Source organism: Camponotus vicinus, unplaced genomic scaffold (assembly GCF_025532165.1).
Source record: "Camponotus vicinus isolate PSW18456_S1 unplaced genomic scaffold, iyCamVici1.0 SCAF_13, whole genome shotgun sequence".
Lineage (NCBI taxonomy): Eukaryota > Metazoa > Arthropoda > Insecta > Hymenoptera > Formicidae > Camponotus > Camponotus vicinus.
In genome coordinates, this window is record NW_028141949.1 from 4648921 (window position 1) to 4667423 (window position 18503).

At 36.2% G+C, this 18503-nt stretch overlaps 2 protein-coding genes across 6 annotated transcripts in view; one reads left to right on the forward strand and one right to left on the reverse strand.

Moving 5' to 3' along the window:
* Window positions 1–18503, forward strand: part of LOC145964650 (V-set and immunoglobulin domain-containing protein 2-like) — a 211853-nt gene that overhangs the window by 166734 nt on the left and 26616 nt on the right. For all 3 annotated transcript variants that reach the window (XM_083087645.1, XM_083087646.1, XM_083087644.1), the window contains one exon: window positions 4763–4896. In XM_083087645.1, the coding sequence (XP_082943771.1) occupies window positions 4763–4896 (134 nt within the window). The remainder of the gene's footprint in view (window positions 1–4762; window positions 4897–18503) is intronic.
* Window positions 1–18503, reverse strand: part of LOC145964652 (uncharacterized) — a 167997-nt gene that overhangs the window by 74666 nt on the left and 74828 nt on the right. For all 3 annotated transcript variants that reach the window (XM_083087653.1, XM_083087651.1, XM_083087655.1), the window contains one exon: window positions 1363–1457. In XM_083087653.1, the coding sequence (XP_082943779.1) occupies window positions 1363–1457 (95 nt within the window). The remainder of the gene's footprint in view (window positions 1–1362; window positions 1458–18503) is intronic.

The following is an 18503-nucleotide window of genomic DNA, read 5'->3' on the forward strand; positions in this document are numbered from 1 at the left end:
GCAAGGAAAACAAGTTGCTGCAACTACCGGCCGCAACATGCAGCATTGGGGATACGAATTTAACCACCGTTGGCCGCGAATTTCACGAAACAGAAGCTAACTTCGAAACTCGAAAGATAAGATAGACGTTTCACAATAGATATTCTCGAGATATAGAATTCGCAAAATATTATGCATTCAATATAAACAAAAAGAAAGAAAGAAAAAAGTTACTTTCGGGTATATTACAAATATATAGATGTGAATAAATGAGTATGAATACACGAGAAAAAGATTTTACGCAGTTCGTTGCCTTGAAATTTTTTCGGTTTTCATTAATAAGAAAAACCAATACTTTTATATAAAAATTATAGATTAAATATTTAAATTAAAGCAAATACGACAGATGCGGATAAAATCTCAATTAATAATATGTCATTGGTTGTTAAATTCATAATATAAATCAATATTGTATCAATATCGTGATCATCAAGATAATTAACAAGCCTGCAATTCATGCTAGGATTGGAAACAAGAGAAACATGTAATCATATACGCGCGACCCTTTCTCTTGGTGCCCCCGTAAAGTTTTAATTGCTAATTAAGTCAATGTATGTCAGTGAGTTATATACTATTGGGAATGCGCCGCCTCGCACACCTAATTCAACAGCAATTAGTTGCGTGTCACGTACGGCGCGTCCGAAACACAATATGCGCTCTCGAAATGATTACGCGACAATTTTGATAATGTATATTTTTTAATCTAACGTTAGTCTTCACTCTTACTCCACCAAACTAGCTATAAGAAGCGCATTACGATATTATATAGAAAAAAATATTATTATAGTTGTGTATTTTTTTAATGCACATATATATTACGTGACAAACATATCGTTCAACATTAGCGTTGCTTAATAAAGAGAAAATTGATATTCAATCTTAAATCTTGACTCATTATCTCGCGTATTATATATATGAAAATTATCAAATCAACACACCGAATAAATTATCCTCACATTGATAGGATTTCCCAATATTTTTCTTCGCATGCATGCACACAGATTTCCAGTAGTGTACGTCGACGAATTAATTGAATTAAATCGTCTGCAGTTTAATATTCATTTCATGCCTTATAGAGATGCCGCGAAGCTCGCAATCCGTATAAATTGCAGTGCCTTCAAAAAGCAATTTCATTTTGTACGTGAAGTTACCGCGGAATATGAAAGCAGGCTATCTTCTCCCGACAACCCTCTCAATTAGGGACCTAACTCTCGCAGAAATTATTACGCCAGAAAATATTTGGAACGACGTAATACCAGAATTGCTATGTGAGCCGTGAAGTAGAAAGCAAATTTTGGCAAAAAATCAGATTTTTCGACTCACCGCGATGCGCCCAACAATCCCTGCGTCCTTCACCCTATGGCTCGCTGCGATTAGAATTTGTCGTTGTGCCACTTTACTGTATAATCCAACACATCCTGTAAAAGAAAGCAAAAGTTGACATAAGAATACGCAAAATCAAACCATGCAAATTTATTTGTTTATTAAAAGAGAGGATATATATAATATATGTAATTACAATAATTTACTAATTTTATAAAATTTGATGTTTTTATCAAATTTAATTAATTATTTGTTATCAAATCATTGTATTAATTGCCTATCTGTAATCGATCGTAAGTCGTGTAAGAAGAGCAAAACGAGAGTAATTTTTAACGCGGCGCACAAGATTTTGCCGTTATGCATATTAAATTCTACAAAAAAGAGAAGAGAAGTATAAAGCGCCGTCGTGCTTGCAATAACCCTCGTAATTACGCGCTTAAATCACTGTCGGCGGAGTTATTGCAGCGGAATACTTTCCGCGCGGCCGAATGCGCTAGCATGGCGAATGCTCGAATTCTGGCAGAGCGTCAGGTTATCCAACTTTCCGCAATCCTGACAAATTTCTTCTTCTCTCCCCCCTCTTCTCCCTTTCTGATTTCACTCCGTGTGCCCTGAGTAAGCGTGTCATTTCTGATTCTTCATGAAAATCGATGATGCGGCTACTTTCGCGATGTTTGAAACTTCAAAAAAAGATATTTAATCCTCCACCGAGGATGTAAAATAAAGTCGAAGAGAATAATGTGAGGTATGCTGAGTCATATAAATGAAAATCATATCAAATGAATTATCTATGTATATTACACACGCGACGGAATATATTCAAAACCATTATTCGGAATTATCATTGATCTAAGAGCGGAAAGCTAGCTATAATTCAGTTTGAAATCTTTATCAAATAAATAAATAAATAATACAATTAATTTTATTTTTTTACTTCTCTTGCAATTCTTAAAAAATTTCCCATTGCAATTGATTTTATAACAGTTTTCTCAATATTAATTAATATAATTGATGATATTAATTCATATAAAAATTTCTACTCATGATTCTTAATATGAATATCGATTCTATTAAATTATAATCTTTTAGCAATATACTTGTCGCTCGTTTCGCTTTAATAATTGCAAATCCTTTTTCTATTCTAATAGAATTCAGTGTGAGAATCATTGATGAGCGTCGTCAGCGAGAACAAAATGCCACAGAAGGAAATGGAAATCTCCACGAAATAATCGGCGCTATTACAAGCTTAATGCGCGGCAAAATTATCTGCGGCGACACATGCTCGCAAACGCGATTTTGCAACACGCTATTCCGCAATCTCTCGAAAATTTTCCTACATTTGTACCTTCCACGTGGTGCTCTCAGATGCTGCGGCTCTCTTACATTTCTCACTTTCCGTTCGTTCGCGTTTTATCCGAACAGACGGTGAAATCGACGACGACACCGATGGCGCCGGTCGGAGATTCCTGAACCGGAAATTCTGGGTTTTAATTGCACCCAGGATATTTCGAGAGCGGAAGGCATTAATGGACCATATCCCGAGGTAGAGCTGCACCAACGTTGCCGCTGCAATGTGCGACCTCGGACAACGGGGGTGAATGTTTAATTGAGCATTCGGTCGCGCCCGCCCGAACGCGAATGTCTCTCATAATCCGGCGTGCCAATTAACGCTATTAGAGACATCGAGCGCATCGGCACACACGGCCGATAGCGATAAATCCGATAATTGATTGTGGATCGACACACATGTGCAGCAGTCCATATCGGGAGGGCTGCGAAAAATCGGAGGTTCACGATTGCGGTGGCAAATCGCTATTAGCGAATGCGATGAGAATTATTTCTAGAACAATCTCTAAAAAGATTGCTAGAAATAAAAAATTTAACATTACGATAAAAAAAAATTTATAATATTTAATTATATCAAATGACGGAAAAAAGATGAAAGGTATCCATCTTTTCTTTAATTGTTCCTAAATGTTGTTATTTTTTGCAAGAGGACATGGACAGTATGTTAAAAACATAACTTTGATATTGTGTGAAATTATATTAAATGTTATTGTCTGAATAATAAGCTATGAAACCTTTGTGTACAAATCACGCCATACAAATCACGTTACTTCGCAAGCACAACAGTTACCACGTTTGATCTAATTATTAGTCCATCGGGCGATTAATTATCCAGAAAATTATGGCTCTTGGCTATTATTCTGCTATAAACAATCGCAGTATTCTATGTCGCCAACCCGAGTAAAATTTATTAATTCTTCGCGTCAGTGATCGCGAGTGCCATTTTAATCGATTCTGTCATAATTTTATTCATCACATAAAGTGAATATAGAACATTTCTATATCAATTATATTGCTTGCGATTTTTCAATCTGCGTAACCATTCTTTTAAATCGAAAATATACAGTTGTTCATACATGATTCGTGTGTTATCGTAACGGAAGGTATTCGTTGTAAAGTATTCGTTAAAATCTCTACGTGAACCGATGCGCTTTCTCGTTTAATCGCGAACGAGGAAAGTCACGTGCCTGAGCTAATTGAAAATTAATTCTCTCCGTGCTGAAGCGACGTAGTCGCGAAAACGTGCAAAACTTACCCCGGGTTCGTCGCCGGTCGGCCGGAAATTGTTTCAGCAAAGCGGATTCAAATCGCACGGATCGTGCTAGGAAAAAGCGCGAGCGAGAAAAAGTACAAGCTAGATCACATCGCTAGTCGAGATTTTCCACGTAGATACATAAAACAAGAAAATAAAATTCGACGCAACATTTACTATTCATTATCGATACGTATACAGACTAAATTATCTATCTGAACTTGATTAATTTGTTGGAACCGTTTTCTTTTTGCTCTCATCTATCTTACTGTTAACAGCTCGTAATCTATTACTCAAAAGTTTTTAAAAACTATTTCAACTATTTATAAATTATTAATAAATACAGTTTATCACACAATATGATTCATTCCTTAAGTGACTGCATTAAACACATATATTTTATCTTCTTGATTCTTATCATTACAGTATTTAATTCATCTTATTTGCTTAATTTTTAAATATTAACTTTCCCTTCAATGCACATTGCTAATATGTGCTTAATGCAACTTGTGACGTAAGAAAACACCTCGCGAGACGGAAGGGGGGAAAACGTTGATACACATCCGGAAAATTCATGTCGCGTCGCATTTCCGCGACTCGCGTCTTGCAAAGCGAGAAAACCTCCGTGTTACTCTTTCTCCCCTTGTTCCATTTCCCTCGACGAAGATAGAACGAACGAACGGCTCGGGCGCGGAGAACTCCGAGTAATAGTCGAAAGTTTATAGAGTCTAACCGGAGGAAAGTAACTGGTTTATGGGGAAACTTTCGCCACGTTCTCACACGGAAAATTTACGTTCGCAGTGCCTCCGGACAACGGACCGGAAATCACAGGCCTGTCCCTGCACTACGCCATCGGCGAGAACGTGACTGCCAAGTGCATCTCCTGGCCGTCCGTGCCTAAGGCCAATCTACATTGGACCATCAACGACGATCCGGTAAAGTACCCCTTCGCTTCCTTCGTATAAGCCAACTTCCCCAAGGCCACACCGATATATTGCACCAGTGACGTATATGCGTTTGCCCGAGCACGTGAAATGATCTCGTGAACTCTTTCGATCAAAAGAGTCAACAATAGAGATAAGTCGCATTAGTTTGTCTTCACTTTGAGAAATCAGAAATAATAATAAAGCTATACTTTTAGTTATAAAGTTTAGCCTTTCTTGCATTTTTTACATTAAATATGAAATTAATGTGTCTATGAAGGTCTTAAATAGAAAAAAAGAGAAAATACAATAATGGAAAAGTGTAGAAAGTACAGTTTAAAATATTGACCTTTTTTGCTGAAAATCAATCTATAAAAGCGTATAAACTGGATATTCTAATTGCAATATTGGAAAAGTTACAATTAAAATGAGAAAAAAGTAAACTCTAAAATAAAAGAAAATTAAACAAGATTGTGCTGTTTTATTGAAAAGTATTAATTTTTAATATTGAATTATCTGAATGATTGTATTTCAAACTATCTTTAAAAAATTATATAATTATATGCTCGAAATATATATCTTGCTAAAATATTTGCACGTGTTAAGTATAGTTTTCTGATATCATAGTTGAGCTTCGTGTCACGTTTTTCTGCAGGAAAAATCGGTTTTAGTCTCACCAACGGATCTGTTGTTAACGGGAAAGCTGAAACACCTTATACACCTACACGCGATGAAATTGATTTGATAGGTACACGCGTATACACTCCGATCTCGCCGATAAGCTGCTTTCATGGCGGAATCTGATTTCACGTAAAACGATAGTGTCCGCGTACGAGGACACCGACACGGCAAGGAAAGTGCGTTGTCGAGAGAAAATCTTATTTTCTTCTATAATGATAAAGTTGAGCTGGAAGACAATCCCTCGGCATGATTAATATATTTGTCATTTCGCGCGATGGATTCGAAAGCGCTCAATTTTTCAGAAAATTTTACCTCGTCCAGTCTCTGTCGGGATGAACGATTTGGGAAAATTCGACCGTCATATGTTCGAAATTCTACATGAAATTTACATCGCCCGCGAGCAGAAATTTAAACCCATGATAATTTCGGATCCTTTTATTAATTTTAACATGTAAATTTAATTCATTTCCAATTTGCACGAACCTAAATTTTTTATTTCACTTAAATAGAATCTTTTTAGTTATAATTTACATTTCTTCATATATGAATACGATTGCATACAGACATATTTTTACATGCATGGAATACTGTGAAAAATAATCTTTCTGAATTAAATCGAATTTTTTTAAATCTCGCTATGAAGATACTTTTCATGAGGTAGATTGAAATTTATGCGAAGTGAATTTAAATTTATTCATTTTTTGGATGCGTAAAATGTACACATGTATACATGATACGCTAATGATTACAACACAGGGTGTTCTTGTTTTTTAACAAATTTAACATAGTGCCACGATAACTTTATGTTCGCGCGCATATTATGATTAAATTTAATTTTTAATTTAAATTCTCCACGAGCGAGCTACGAAATAATATAATAAACGAATATTGCCTAGTTGTAGTACTCATTCATTAAAGTATACCGGATATAACAAGATTAGTGAGTCAAAACGTGCAACATCCTTTTTTTTTGATCAATTTAGAGTCAATTTTACTTTAACAAAAATTCGATTGGTCTCGTCATATTCTTTCGCAATTTTTTTAAGTCTCAAGGTCAAACATTTCAATCAAGTTATTTGGAAAATGTGGTATCTCGAATACAAATTTTCCTACGCTAAAGTCAATTTAAAATTAAGCGAACGAGAAAATTTGGTTACACATCTGCGTTTTCTGAAGCCTCCTTTATTTCTTTCTGCTTTCTAAATTTCCAAGTCGCAATTTCAAAGTTGAATTTTTTCATTTTATCGCCACTTACATATCGCGAGGGAATAGTCAGTGCACGCAATTTCCCGCTTCATTATGTGTTTACAACTGAAAAATATTAATGCCGTGAAGAGAAAACGTTATGGGAACAACGTGAAACGTAGTAATATTCGCAGAATACTCCGGCGTAAGAGGAAAAAGCAACGGACGGTTTGCTGAACGAGCTCGGCGTAACGTAAAAGATTGTCGTGCAATGTACAAAATGTGTTCCTCAGAAAAGCGTAATTTCGCGCCAAATTGATCGCCGTCGTCGGAGCCAAAGCAAATCTCCGTTGAACCATCAACAAAGCGGCGGGCAAAGTACATTTCCCTCCTTTCGCCCGAAGCGCTCTCGGTACTTTGATTGTCGCGGGCGTACCTGTAAATTAGAACGAACTGCACGCCTCGAGAAAAACGACAAATTGCTCGCAGCATCATTCACGTTTTGTATGCAAGTCGATTAACCCTCGCGAGACCAAATCTGGATTGCAATACAACGGATTACAGCTAGTGCAATTATCCTGCAATCATCCGAAAGTGCATTTTTTCGAAGCTGAACTTTTCTCCTTTTGTAATTAAGACATTTCTTCTTTAATTTCTTTGTCATTGATATCTCTTAAACTGTGTCGGGGCAATTATGTAAATGGATTAAGAAATAAAATGTACAGCTCCAAAGTTTAAGTGTAAACTATTTTAAATATTTTTTTAAGCTGACAGGATAAAATATTCGTATTATTGATGCAGAAAATAATGCAATAATTAAACAAATGTTAATACTAATTAAGTTAATAACTATTAATAATAATAAATAACGCCTCTAAAATCTCTGTTTATCGATGAATGATTGATAAGTTATGATTATAAGAATTTTATAAATAATGATTGTTTTTTATTATGCTATAAGATTTTTTATATAATTTAATTATTGATAGCATGATATATGAATGCATCAACCCGATATACATGTATACGAGTTTATTGCAAGGGCATTTTATTTTTCCGATAATAAAAGAAAACTCCATTGCAAGTTTTCATTATCTTTTTTTATCTCTTTCTTCCGTACAATCGATGTAAATTTTGTTGAGTCCATTCGCGCAAGTGAATGAGCGAAATATACAAAGTTGGCGACACGCTTCTGATAAGTTTTCTTTTATCTACTCCATTCCTTCGTTCGATTTCATTTCGCAATCGCACTCGGTATTACTTTGCGAATAATTCGAGTTTACGATTTCGTAGGAATGAAAAGAACATCGATCTAGTTTTATCGTTTCCGCTCGATGCAAAAAAAATGCATAAGGAAAATTGAGGCTTTTTTCATATATCTCACGTATATATATCGATCGATCGTGAATTACACGCACATCCTGCCTGTCTGCATTTGTTACGGGAATTTTATTTTACGAGCGCTCAATATAAGTTCGCAAATAATACAAATTTACGATTCCTATATAAAATAGAGGAAAGGTATCGATATGAACGAACTTTACCACTCGTCCGAGAAAGAAAAAGTGGAAACAAGATTTTTTCGCATCCTTCCGCGGAGCGCGATGAATCGATCGTAAGTCACCCCGGGCATTGTACGATAAAGCCAACCGACACAATGGCTGAGTGCGTGTGCCTTTTTATTAACATACGAGCCGAAACTACGATCGCGGTCGATATAGTGACACATGGCAGCGCTGAAAACCGCCCAGACGCCACTTTTTACACGTAATGGCTCGAATCCGACGTCGGTCGCACGTCTTTTTTTTCCTGATGCGGAGTGATATACGGGCGGCTGGCATCGGCGAGATGGGAATTTAATGCGGGCCCATATTTGAATGATACGACACTTTTTCAGCGACTAGCGCGAGAGATGGTAATAGTCTTTCTTTATTATTACGCTCCTACGCGGACAAGTTTCGGCCGTTTTTCAAACGAATCGCTCCAAAGTCGCACGAAAAGTTTCCAACAATCTTAAGTAATTTCTCCAATTCGATTCAAATCAATTTACAAAATAATCTATTATTATTATTTTTATCTGCGTAATGATGCATAAAATAATTATCATCCTGTGCTGTCATTTTCTTCCCCTAACTGCTAATTTTTTATTTTTGAACATATTTATTGTTAATATTATTTTTATTAATCAATATATTAATACTTTTCTGAAATTATAAAACATGATTAATCTCGCGTGCAAGACTTTATATATATAACATTAAAGAGCGTCGCACAATATTTTTTTTCTTTATGTTTTTTCCCTTGAAGCACGTAATCTATTTGAGGAACAATTTATGCTCTTTGCCGAACGCATTTGAACCCGTAATAAAATGGGTGTCTTTATGTGAAAGGGGATCCGTACTTGAACGTGATCTCGAAGAAATCTCGTAAAGTCGTTTGTTCATCGTGAATTCTAGGATACTTGCGAATTTCATATGGAGCGCCATAGATATAACGTCAAGACACATTTTGAAGGGACTACAACGAAACCGCCACGAATGATTCGCGAAGGACGTAGCAAAAATTGAGCAGAGTTAAAGAGCTGCGTTCTTCCAGAATAAGACTGAAGCTCTCGGACAATTTCTCGAATTATTGGGAAAAACCCTCTCGCTAACTTATATCCCATCTTTGGGAAAGGATATGATCGTAATGCTGCCCATTCCCCACGAATTCTTCCCTTTTTTCCCTCTCTCTCCCTGTCTTCTTGCCTTCGTCATTACCAGAAGGCTCACGCACTTCAAGATTCTGGAACAGACTCATCGTAAAGGGACGCCGTCGTTCATGCTCGAAAGTTATCAGGAATCCTCTTAGAACATCATTAAAATTCACATGGAATCCGCAGTGCTTCGAATTTAAATTATCTCATTCTGGGACATACGTCTAAAAACCCCACGTAGAACGCGCGCGTCGAGAACAGTCTTATCGTATATCAACTCTGCTATAAGAATTATCAATATGCTATAAGAATTTTCCTGGTGGATTTTCGGATGTACGTCTCAGAATGAAACAATTTAAATTCTCTTTATATATAAATATCTATTATTAAAAAGATATCGCGAATTTGTGCTCGATATTATATACTCCCCTTTAATACATAGTAAATTTCTATAAATATTAAAATAATTTTTCGAAAGATGAATAAATCGCCGATAAAAAAACGTTATGATTCCTATCATTACTTCTTTCTTTCTTGAGAAACAATAGCTTATTTATCGGGTTCAATTTTTGGTGGCAAGTCATAACTCTGCACATGCTCTTATTCTGGGGAAGAGATCCCAGAGGATCCTACGAGTCTGGTAGACCGACACACTCGTACTGAACGAGCCAGATCAAATTCAGGCATTCAACAGAATTAGGCGATCGACCAGCCACGTACGATACCCGCGGGATCACCGACGGAAAAAACGCCCGCGAGTCCGCCCATCGATTTTTATTATATTTACGAATCTCATAATACTTTGAAAAACGTTAATGCACACGCACGCACAAATTGACAATAGTTGCTATTAATGACACTTGTATAGAAAATGCTTATGCTACTTTTTAATAAGTAAATCTTTTTCTTTGTTTATATAGGAAAGATTGTAATTTGAAAAGAATCAAATTTCTGAGCAATTATTAAGATTTAATCCAAGCCATCATCTTATATGTACATATATATATACTTACGGAATTCAAAAATTATGCGATATATATATGTCGCATACTTTTTGCATTTCATAAATGAGTTCATTCATATGCCGAAAAGCCATTCTACAATCATTCGCGCTACTTATGTAGATCACAAATAGAATAATGTAAAATGCCCCCAAATTGGATCAATCGCATGAATTTGAATAAGTCGATATTTATTTGCCCGTAAAACATATAATGAACAAAATTATATATATTATATATTATATGGAATTAATTTACACAAGAATAGAGATTATAAAATTATAATTCCAATTTACAAAGGATTATGGTCTAAATATACAGATCTTAATAATTGCTGATATATATATATATATATATATATATATATATATATATAAATTACAATTTTATCCATAAAAAATCTGTAATATGAATTTAGTCATGAGCGAGATCTTAATACAATTAATTTTATAACACAAAAAATTTATGACTTGCATTAGCAAAGCTATCTATCGCGGAAATTGTTCTCTTCCGAGAGAAGATACATGGATTCGTGGACTTGGCGAGAAAATTGTCTCCGATATCCACAAGTTCGATTACCGCGACTTCGTAGATAACACGAGGTTCTTTGCGCCGGGATCGTCGTACATGTGTGTGCTCCATGTACATCACCGATCGGACCCACGAGAATTGTACATAGTATATATAGTTCATATATATATACTACATGTATCTATATGTACACATGTATTGTTTCGACGAGTGCGAGTGACCAGCATTCGGCGCATTTCATCGAAAGTCCTGACATCAGGATCAAAACACCGCTGGGAGATTTCCCGATAAACAATGAACAAGTCGATTTGTACAAGTTGCACGTATGCGAGACCGCCATTCGGATAGTCGCGCTTTTTGAAACAGCGGTTTTTAACCATCGTTATGTAAAATCCGCCGAATATGGCATATACGCGAAATTTGCATTTGCAGAAATTGTCTGGAAATGTAGCAGCTGTGCTGTAAAAAATATGTGCGCATAAAAGTCAGAAATCAAATATATCGATGTATCATACATTTGATTACAGCATTATAAAGTAACGTACGTAAGTAGAAGAGAAAAAAGCTTGCAATAGATACAAGATCCGATGTATGGAATAGATGTTTTTCATTATTTAGAAGTCTTTCCGATCACCGCTGGGAAATCATCGATAAACATAATATCTTGATACAAGCAAGAGAATAAAACAATCGGTCCAGTTTTATGACCCAGATAGCGAATAAGGGAGAAAATATGAGTGCATTTTTATCGATTATATCGTTGTTTCTATTTCTGTTACATGATTTCCGTCTAGCGCCCTGGATTTTTAAATATCGAAAATATTCTCCATTTTCTCGTGAGAACATGATGCAACGAGAATAGCGTCAGACACGTTCAGATATAATTTAAAAAATTCTTTTAAAAAAACACACTTTTTATTGCACGTTTTCACGGTTTTATTTGATACTATTCTGTCTCGCGGGGAAATTGCGATAGCGACTGTCGGTTCATTACATTACACGTATATCTTTCGAATAATCGCACGTTTAAGAAAAAAGAAGGATGTAAAAGAAAAGGGAAATAACCATAGAAAATTCATTATCATCGAGAGCGAGAAGAGATGAGCTCTCGAAGAGAAAGGGTAAAAAGGGAATCATGAATTGGAAAGGGCGCGAGAGGATCGGATAGTAAGGGCGAGGTCTCGAGGGGCCTCTTTGCCCGGGACAGCTTTGATCGTGTTTTCGTCGATGGGGAAAATTCGAAACGCTTTCGCGAGAAACGCGTTTCGTTTTCCCGCCTAAGCTACGACATTCCCTCCGCTACTAGAGAAATAAAGCGAACTGAAAAGATCACACGTGTGCATAGCGCGAGCTATACAGCTAGTTCTCTCCCAGCTCATCCTGTCTCTCCCTTTTGCTTTTTCGTACCAGCCCTTTGCCCTTTGCTCCGATTTCTTGTATGTCGAGTAGTCTGCCTGTGCGCGATGCGTGTTAGTTTTTCTCCGTTAGTTTTTAGGTTCATTAGCAAACGTCAAAGTTAAAACTCGACGTCGTAAAAGTTGTTATTGGTGTTTGCGTAAAAAGTTTCGGGAAAAACGCCCTGCTATTTTTGAACCACGTACATTTAAACCGCAATACTTTATGCGGGAAAACTCAATTTCAAACTAGTCAAAGAATCTGTAGAAAGAGAAACGTAGTGACAACTTGAAAAACGTTCCTTCTAACATAATAATTGTGTGAGATATAAATGTTGCATAATTATATTATTAGATATATGTATCATATATTTAATATTTTACTATTTACATAATATTAATATAACATTTAAATGCAATGATAAAATTATGTTTATTAAATTGATAATCGAATGAAAAATATGAGAATGTTTATTCTTAATTTATCGTTAATAACGTAGTAAAATTTTTAACACCACTGTGCCTCTTTTAAATTATATAGATGTCACAACTTGTAAATTCAAGAATTCTTAAGCAAAACGAAAGGAGAAACGTATACATACTCCATTTTTCATACTTCGCAAATTCAATTTAATGGCGAGGGGAGTGAATATAAAAGACGGTTAATCTTCTTATCAGAAAATACGGTACTCCTCTGCTCGGAGGATAAAAGCAATCTACACGAAGACAACTAGGAAACAATTTATTCGGTATCGAATGGCCGCATTTTCTTGTTTTCTCGAACTTGATTACGTGTCCGACCGATCGGTTGATCGAATCACTACCATCGTCTGCCTGTAGTAGTCTCGTGCTGCAATAAGTCTCCCCTCCTTAATTTCTATCACGAGACTCGATGACAAATAGCGCGCTACAGAGAAAGAAAAAACAATAGGCTCTGCGATTGGACGGCAAATGAAATTATTAATACCTTGCTATCTGCGGAATCGTGACGCCATGAGATTCATCAGAGACGGAAAATCGGGCGAGCAAATACACTTCTTCGATTCGTTAAGCGTACAGTAAACTAAAAGATTTGATTAATTAATTCGGGCAGGACAGAAAACAAATAGCGATAGAATCTAATTCAAATACATACGTACAATCGAATTAACTAGTTTTCCAAGATTGATTAATATCCAACGTGTTATCTATACATATCTAGCGATGTAATATGCCTATACAATTCATCGTTATTATTAATGAGACATTAATATTGCGAACATTATTTATCAGGGAAAATGTAATTAATATCTAAACAGCATTTACGTAATTGTTATGCATTACAAACGTATGAATTTAACGGTTTCCAATCTGACTATTGTAGGTAGATTACAAATATTTCAGCATATATATATATATATATATATATATATATATATATATATATATATATATATATGTGTGTATATATCTAGTACACATTATGGACAATCTAGCAATTAAATAATTGAATATTCTCCTAATAACGATCAATTAACTGTAGTAAACATTTATTATAGGATATTTCTTTAACAGATATCTTAATGAATAAAAATCTTTATAGTTTCAAAAACTATTTTAACGATTATAAAATCATTTAGATAATTAGACGTGACAAAAATTAATTTGACATGTAAACATAAAGAATTATTATGAAATTCAATACAATTTCATTTGTTAAGATTTTACTCGCATTGTTTTTTCATAATTTTCTGCCATATTTGTTCAAGTAGGAAACTGTATATAGGAATATTCTAATCCTCCGCTTTTCCCGCGAGACCGCATTGGTCCATCTAAGTGGTAATCCGGTGGGTCTAATACTCTTCATCGCGACATGTTAATCGATTGCTATTAATAGCCTCGGTCACACACGGTTGAGCACTGCAGATTATCAACTAATTGGATTAGCGATATTAATGTCGGCACGAGGGCACACCCCTCATTAGATTCACTCAATATTGCATGGCAATATTACTCGTTGCGGACCGCGCACACAAACGCACGCTCTCACGTGTGTCTTGCACACCCCCTATCGTAAGCCCCCGCTGTCACGTAGTCGCTCATATAATGGTCAGGGTGCGTAGCTTGCGTAGACGCGCGCAGCAAACAGAAACACACGCGCGTAGGCGTGCACGTGCCCGAGACGACAAATTCCGCGATCCGGCGCACGTGACCGGAAGTAAACACGAAATCACGAATCTCGAGCTCGTTAACACGGAAGGAAGGTTCGTCCTGATTATTACATTGATTCGCCTTTGCGCGCGTGCGTTGATTATTACCGTAATTTGTGATACTCGCGCGAGAATGCTAATAATTCCATGCGTGTGTGTTCCTCGCCCGCGTTGTCTCTCTTTGACAGATATAATACATATTTGATATATAGCCGCGTATACTGAATATTACATCGAATTATATCATCTCTCTTGCTTCGCTATTATATATGCTAGACATATATCTATCTAAATGCTGATAATAAAGTGTAATGTACGTAGGAATTGTCTATGCAAGATGTGCATCGTATAAATTATTGTTCTAATATATAAATTAATATATTCATATAATAATAAAAAAATAATAGAACATTAGTATGCACAGAAATTAATAGTGATTATAAATGCAACATTTTCAACAAAAATCAATATAATGTTATTTCAGAAGACTGAAGATTATGCTAACAATAAGATTAAAACGTTGCTATTTCGATCGCCACGGTCGCTGCAACGCGTGAAATACACACATTACGGAGGAAAGCTGCCGCGAAATTATGTTTCAATCTCGAAGTCGGATAGATTTTGGAAACGAGCTCTTCTCGCGCCTCGTTGAACATTTCGGTTAAATGTATAGCTGTCCTTCTTCTCGTGGAACATTTATATTCCAGCTATGTATGTTGGAGAACCGTGTGATAATCAATTCGTGCGAAAACGGCATTCACTTTATCTGGACGACTTCTTAAAGAATAATATACTCGGATCGAAGGATAACATCGAGGAAAGGTTTGCGCGCTCTCGAGTTGAAAGGAAAATAATTTTTTAATTTTTCAATAATTAATTCTTTCTGTGGAAATCTCTATTTTACTGTATTACATTAAATGTGGTTTCTGATAAATATTTGATTTAATGTTTTAGAAGAGAGAAGTGAGAATGTCATGCATAATGTTCAGTACCTAAATGCATTCTAATAATTAATTGACTACTATAAATTTATAGTTAATACGCGTGAAATAAGATGTTAAAAATTCAAAAGTGGTAACAATAGGATCAAAAAACGTTTCACGTCAAGCAACTTTGCGCTTATTTAATACTGCGGAGAGATGCTCTGTGTAGTTTCTCTGGAAAATTTCCTCGACACTCAATTCCAAAAGTTCTTGTTATGCAAATATACTTTCCGCGGCTCACAGCGAGTATTTATGTTAACTTCATTGCAACTGACCTCCTAACTTCGGCTATGCAGTACTTACAGCCGTGCGACTTTGCTTCTGGGAATAAGCAATCCGCGGCGAAAGGAAAGAAAACATTGATTGTGCAGAGGATCTGGCGGAAGAGTTTAATAAAGTTTCTCGAATCGTTCCGCTCTAATTCCCCTGTATAAAATATCGATGCAGTATAAGAAAGGTACATTTGAATAGCAGCTACAGTTAAGCAAATACGATAAATTAAATATGAAATATACTAAGGCGAACGTATTTAGAATAGTCGCTATTCAGAAGAAACACGGCCATATGCAATCACAATCTTGAAAAATAGCTCTTCTTCATTTTTCTATTATCCCAAAATTGATTTTACAGGAAACTTGTACACTGTTTTCTGAATACCTAATAGAACGAGCTAAAGGATAGTATTTTAAAAATAGAACGAGACGCTAAACAATCATTGCATTCCGTTTGCAATAGCGCAATCGTTCGAGAGTCGACAACAATCCATTTCCGATATTCACGAAAGCTTCAAAATTGGCAATCGCGATCGAAATTACTTCGCAAAAATAATGCGTGACATAAGGAGGTAGTTCGATGCAGCAATTCGATCGTAAAAAAAAGAGAGAGAAAATTCCAGCGGTTTGCAAAGTATTCTTGACCGACGCGTTGTTTATCCGCAGTTTGAACGAGCAATGAATTTTTACGCGGAACAACGATAAGGCCTCGCGCAATGCATGGAAAGCGGAAAACCTCCGATAGGAAACGCGCAACCGGTGGGTGGGCGCGAAAAAAAAGCAAGAAGAGAAAGAAAAAAACGGCACGCGGAAGATTTATTCCGCTCGTATCCGCGCGGCCGATACCGGCCATCGATTTTCCGGCCGCGTGCCTATCGCGCCCTGATTTCGCTCGCCGCAAGAACGTGTCGCTTTTGTGCAAAACGAACCGATCTCTCTCTCTCTCTCTCTCTCTCGAATTGTGTTGTATTGTATTTTACCTTCGCCGTGCAACGGATACAATCGCGGAGCGACGAGGATTGCCGCTCCTGACGCTTAATCTCGCTCTTCTCGTTAGACGAGTTCGAAACCCGACGCGCCGTTTTATTGCGAATGTCACATTGGAAATCTTGAGATATCTTCCGCATCATATTTCGTTACCGTTCGTTTTTTGACAAGGTATATTGTCAAAAATCCCATATACATCTATATCGAAAAAAATTATTAAATAAATTTAGATATTTTGATACCTCTCGCGTTAAATTCTCGATGATTTTAATTATAAGAATATTACTCGTGATTTATATATAAAATGAAATCTATTTTATCGAGATGATATTTTATCGATGATAATATTTTTATACTGTCGTAAATACATGTCACGGATATGTTATAATCTCCCCCGCGCATATATATTTCGTAAAATTTGTTAAATTATTTATCAACGAGATATTAACTGCGATTTCTCGCAGTGAAATTATTTTTCCTTTTTTTTTACGTACTTTACACAAAAATGACGTTTTTCACTCTTCTAGTGCATTGCGGGGATGTAATAAGCGTTCTCCTCGTTATAGCCTGACAGAATTTAAATCTCGAATATTCCATTATTCCTCCATCATGACATTCGTGCATATACGTGTGCGCGCACATATACATATGTATTGCAGAATGCACGGGTCAGCACGACATATCATTCTAAAGCAGAGCTCAAAGAAGGATCCATTAACGATGCTGTCGTCTCGTTAGAGCCGCTTCATGCGGACGTATAATTCGCTAACGACGCGATAAGCCTGTCCACTTGCGACATCGATCTCGTGTTAAGCGAAACAGACAATCACCCAATTTAGAATAATTCGAGAGAAGTATCGATCGAATATGAAAATTACAGGAGCATTGATAAAAAGAAAAGAGATATAAAAAAGGCAAAAAGTATCGTCAATTTATAAAATATCGCCAATTTACAAAATTTACTCAACACATTCACAGTTACCTTATTCTTATTCTTCAGAATTAATTATTAATTAATAAATACATTTTTTGAAATATGATCGTAAAAAATAAACATCAATCATTCAAATAAAGAATGATACTTTCTCCTAAAAGTGACTTTTTTGTCAGATTTATTTCCGCGATATAATTTCTCAGATTGCGTTGTATATATATTATCGTGCTACACTTATCGTATCTCTGTTTTTTTTTCGTCAACCGAGCGAGGAAACAATATGAGAAAAAAAAATCCCGAACAATGATCAACGAGACGCGGTTCAATCGTTAATCCGATCCTCCTGCTGAATGGACTAGGACACCGAAAGGGAGAAAAGACGAAATCGGAAAGGGAGAGCTGAGGAGAAACTCGTTCCAATGGCATCTGAGGGATACGTGACGCGTCGTACGTGGTGCTCCCACGGGAGATTTTCCTCTCTTCGAATTCTCTCGCGACTCCCTCTCCTCTCTGTTCATCGCGATATCCACTTATCGACATCCCTCGTCAGGAGATGCGTTACCACGGAAATGATACGTACGTGTCAAAACGACGAAACCGATGCTTTTCAATGACTAGCCCGCCATTCCGACCAATGGATCACGCACGGTTCTATTTCCTCGAGATTCCTCAGGAATCTTGAGATAAGAGCGCGCGTGTACCAGATTTTTCTGGCAAAATGTATCGGAAATGTAACGTGTTTGACATTATGTATTCAATGATTAACG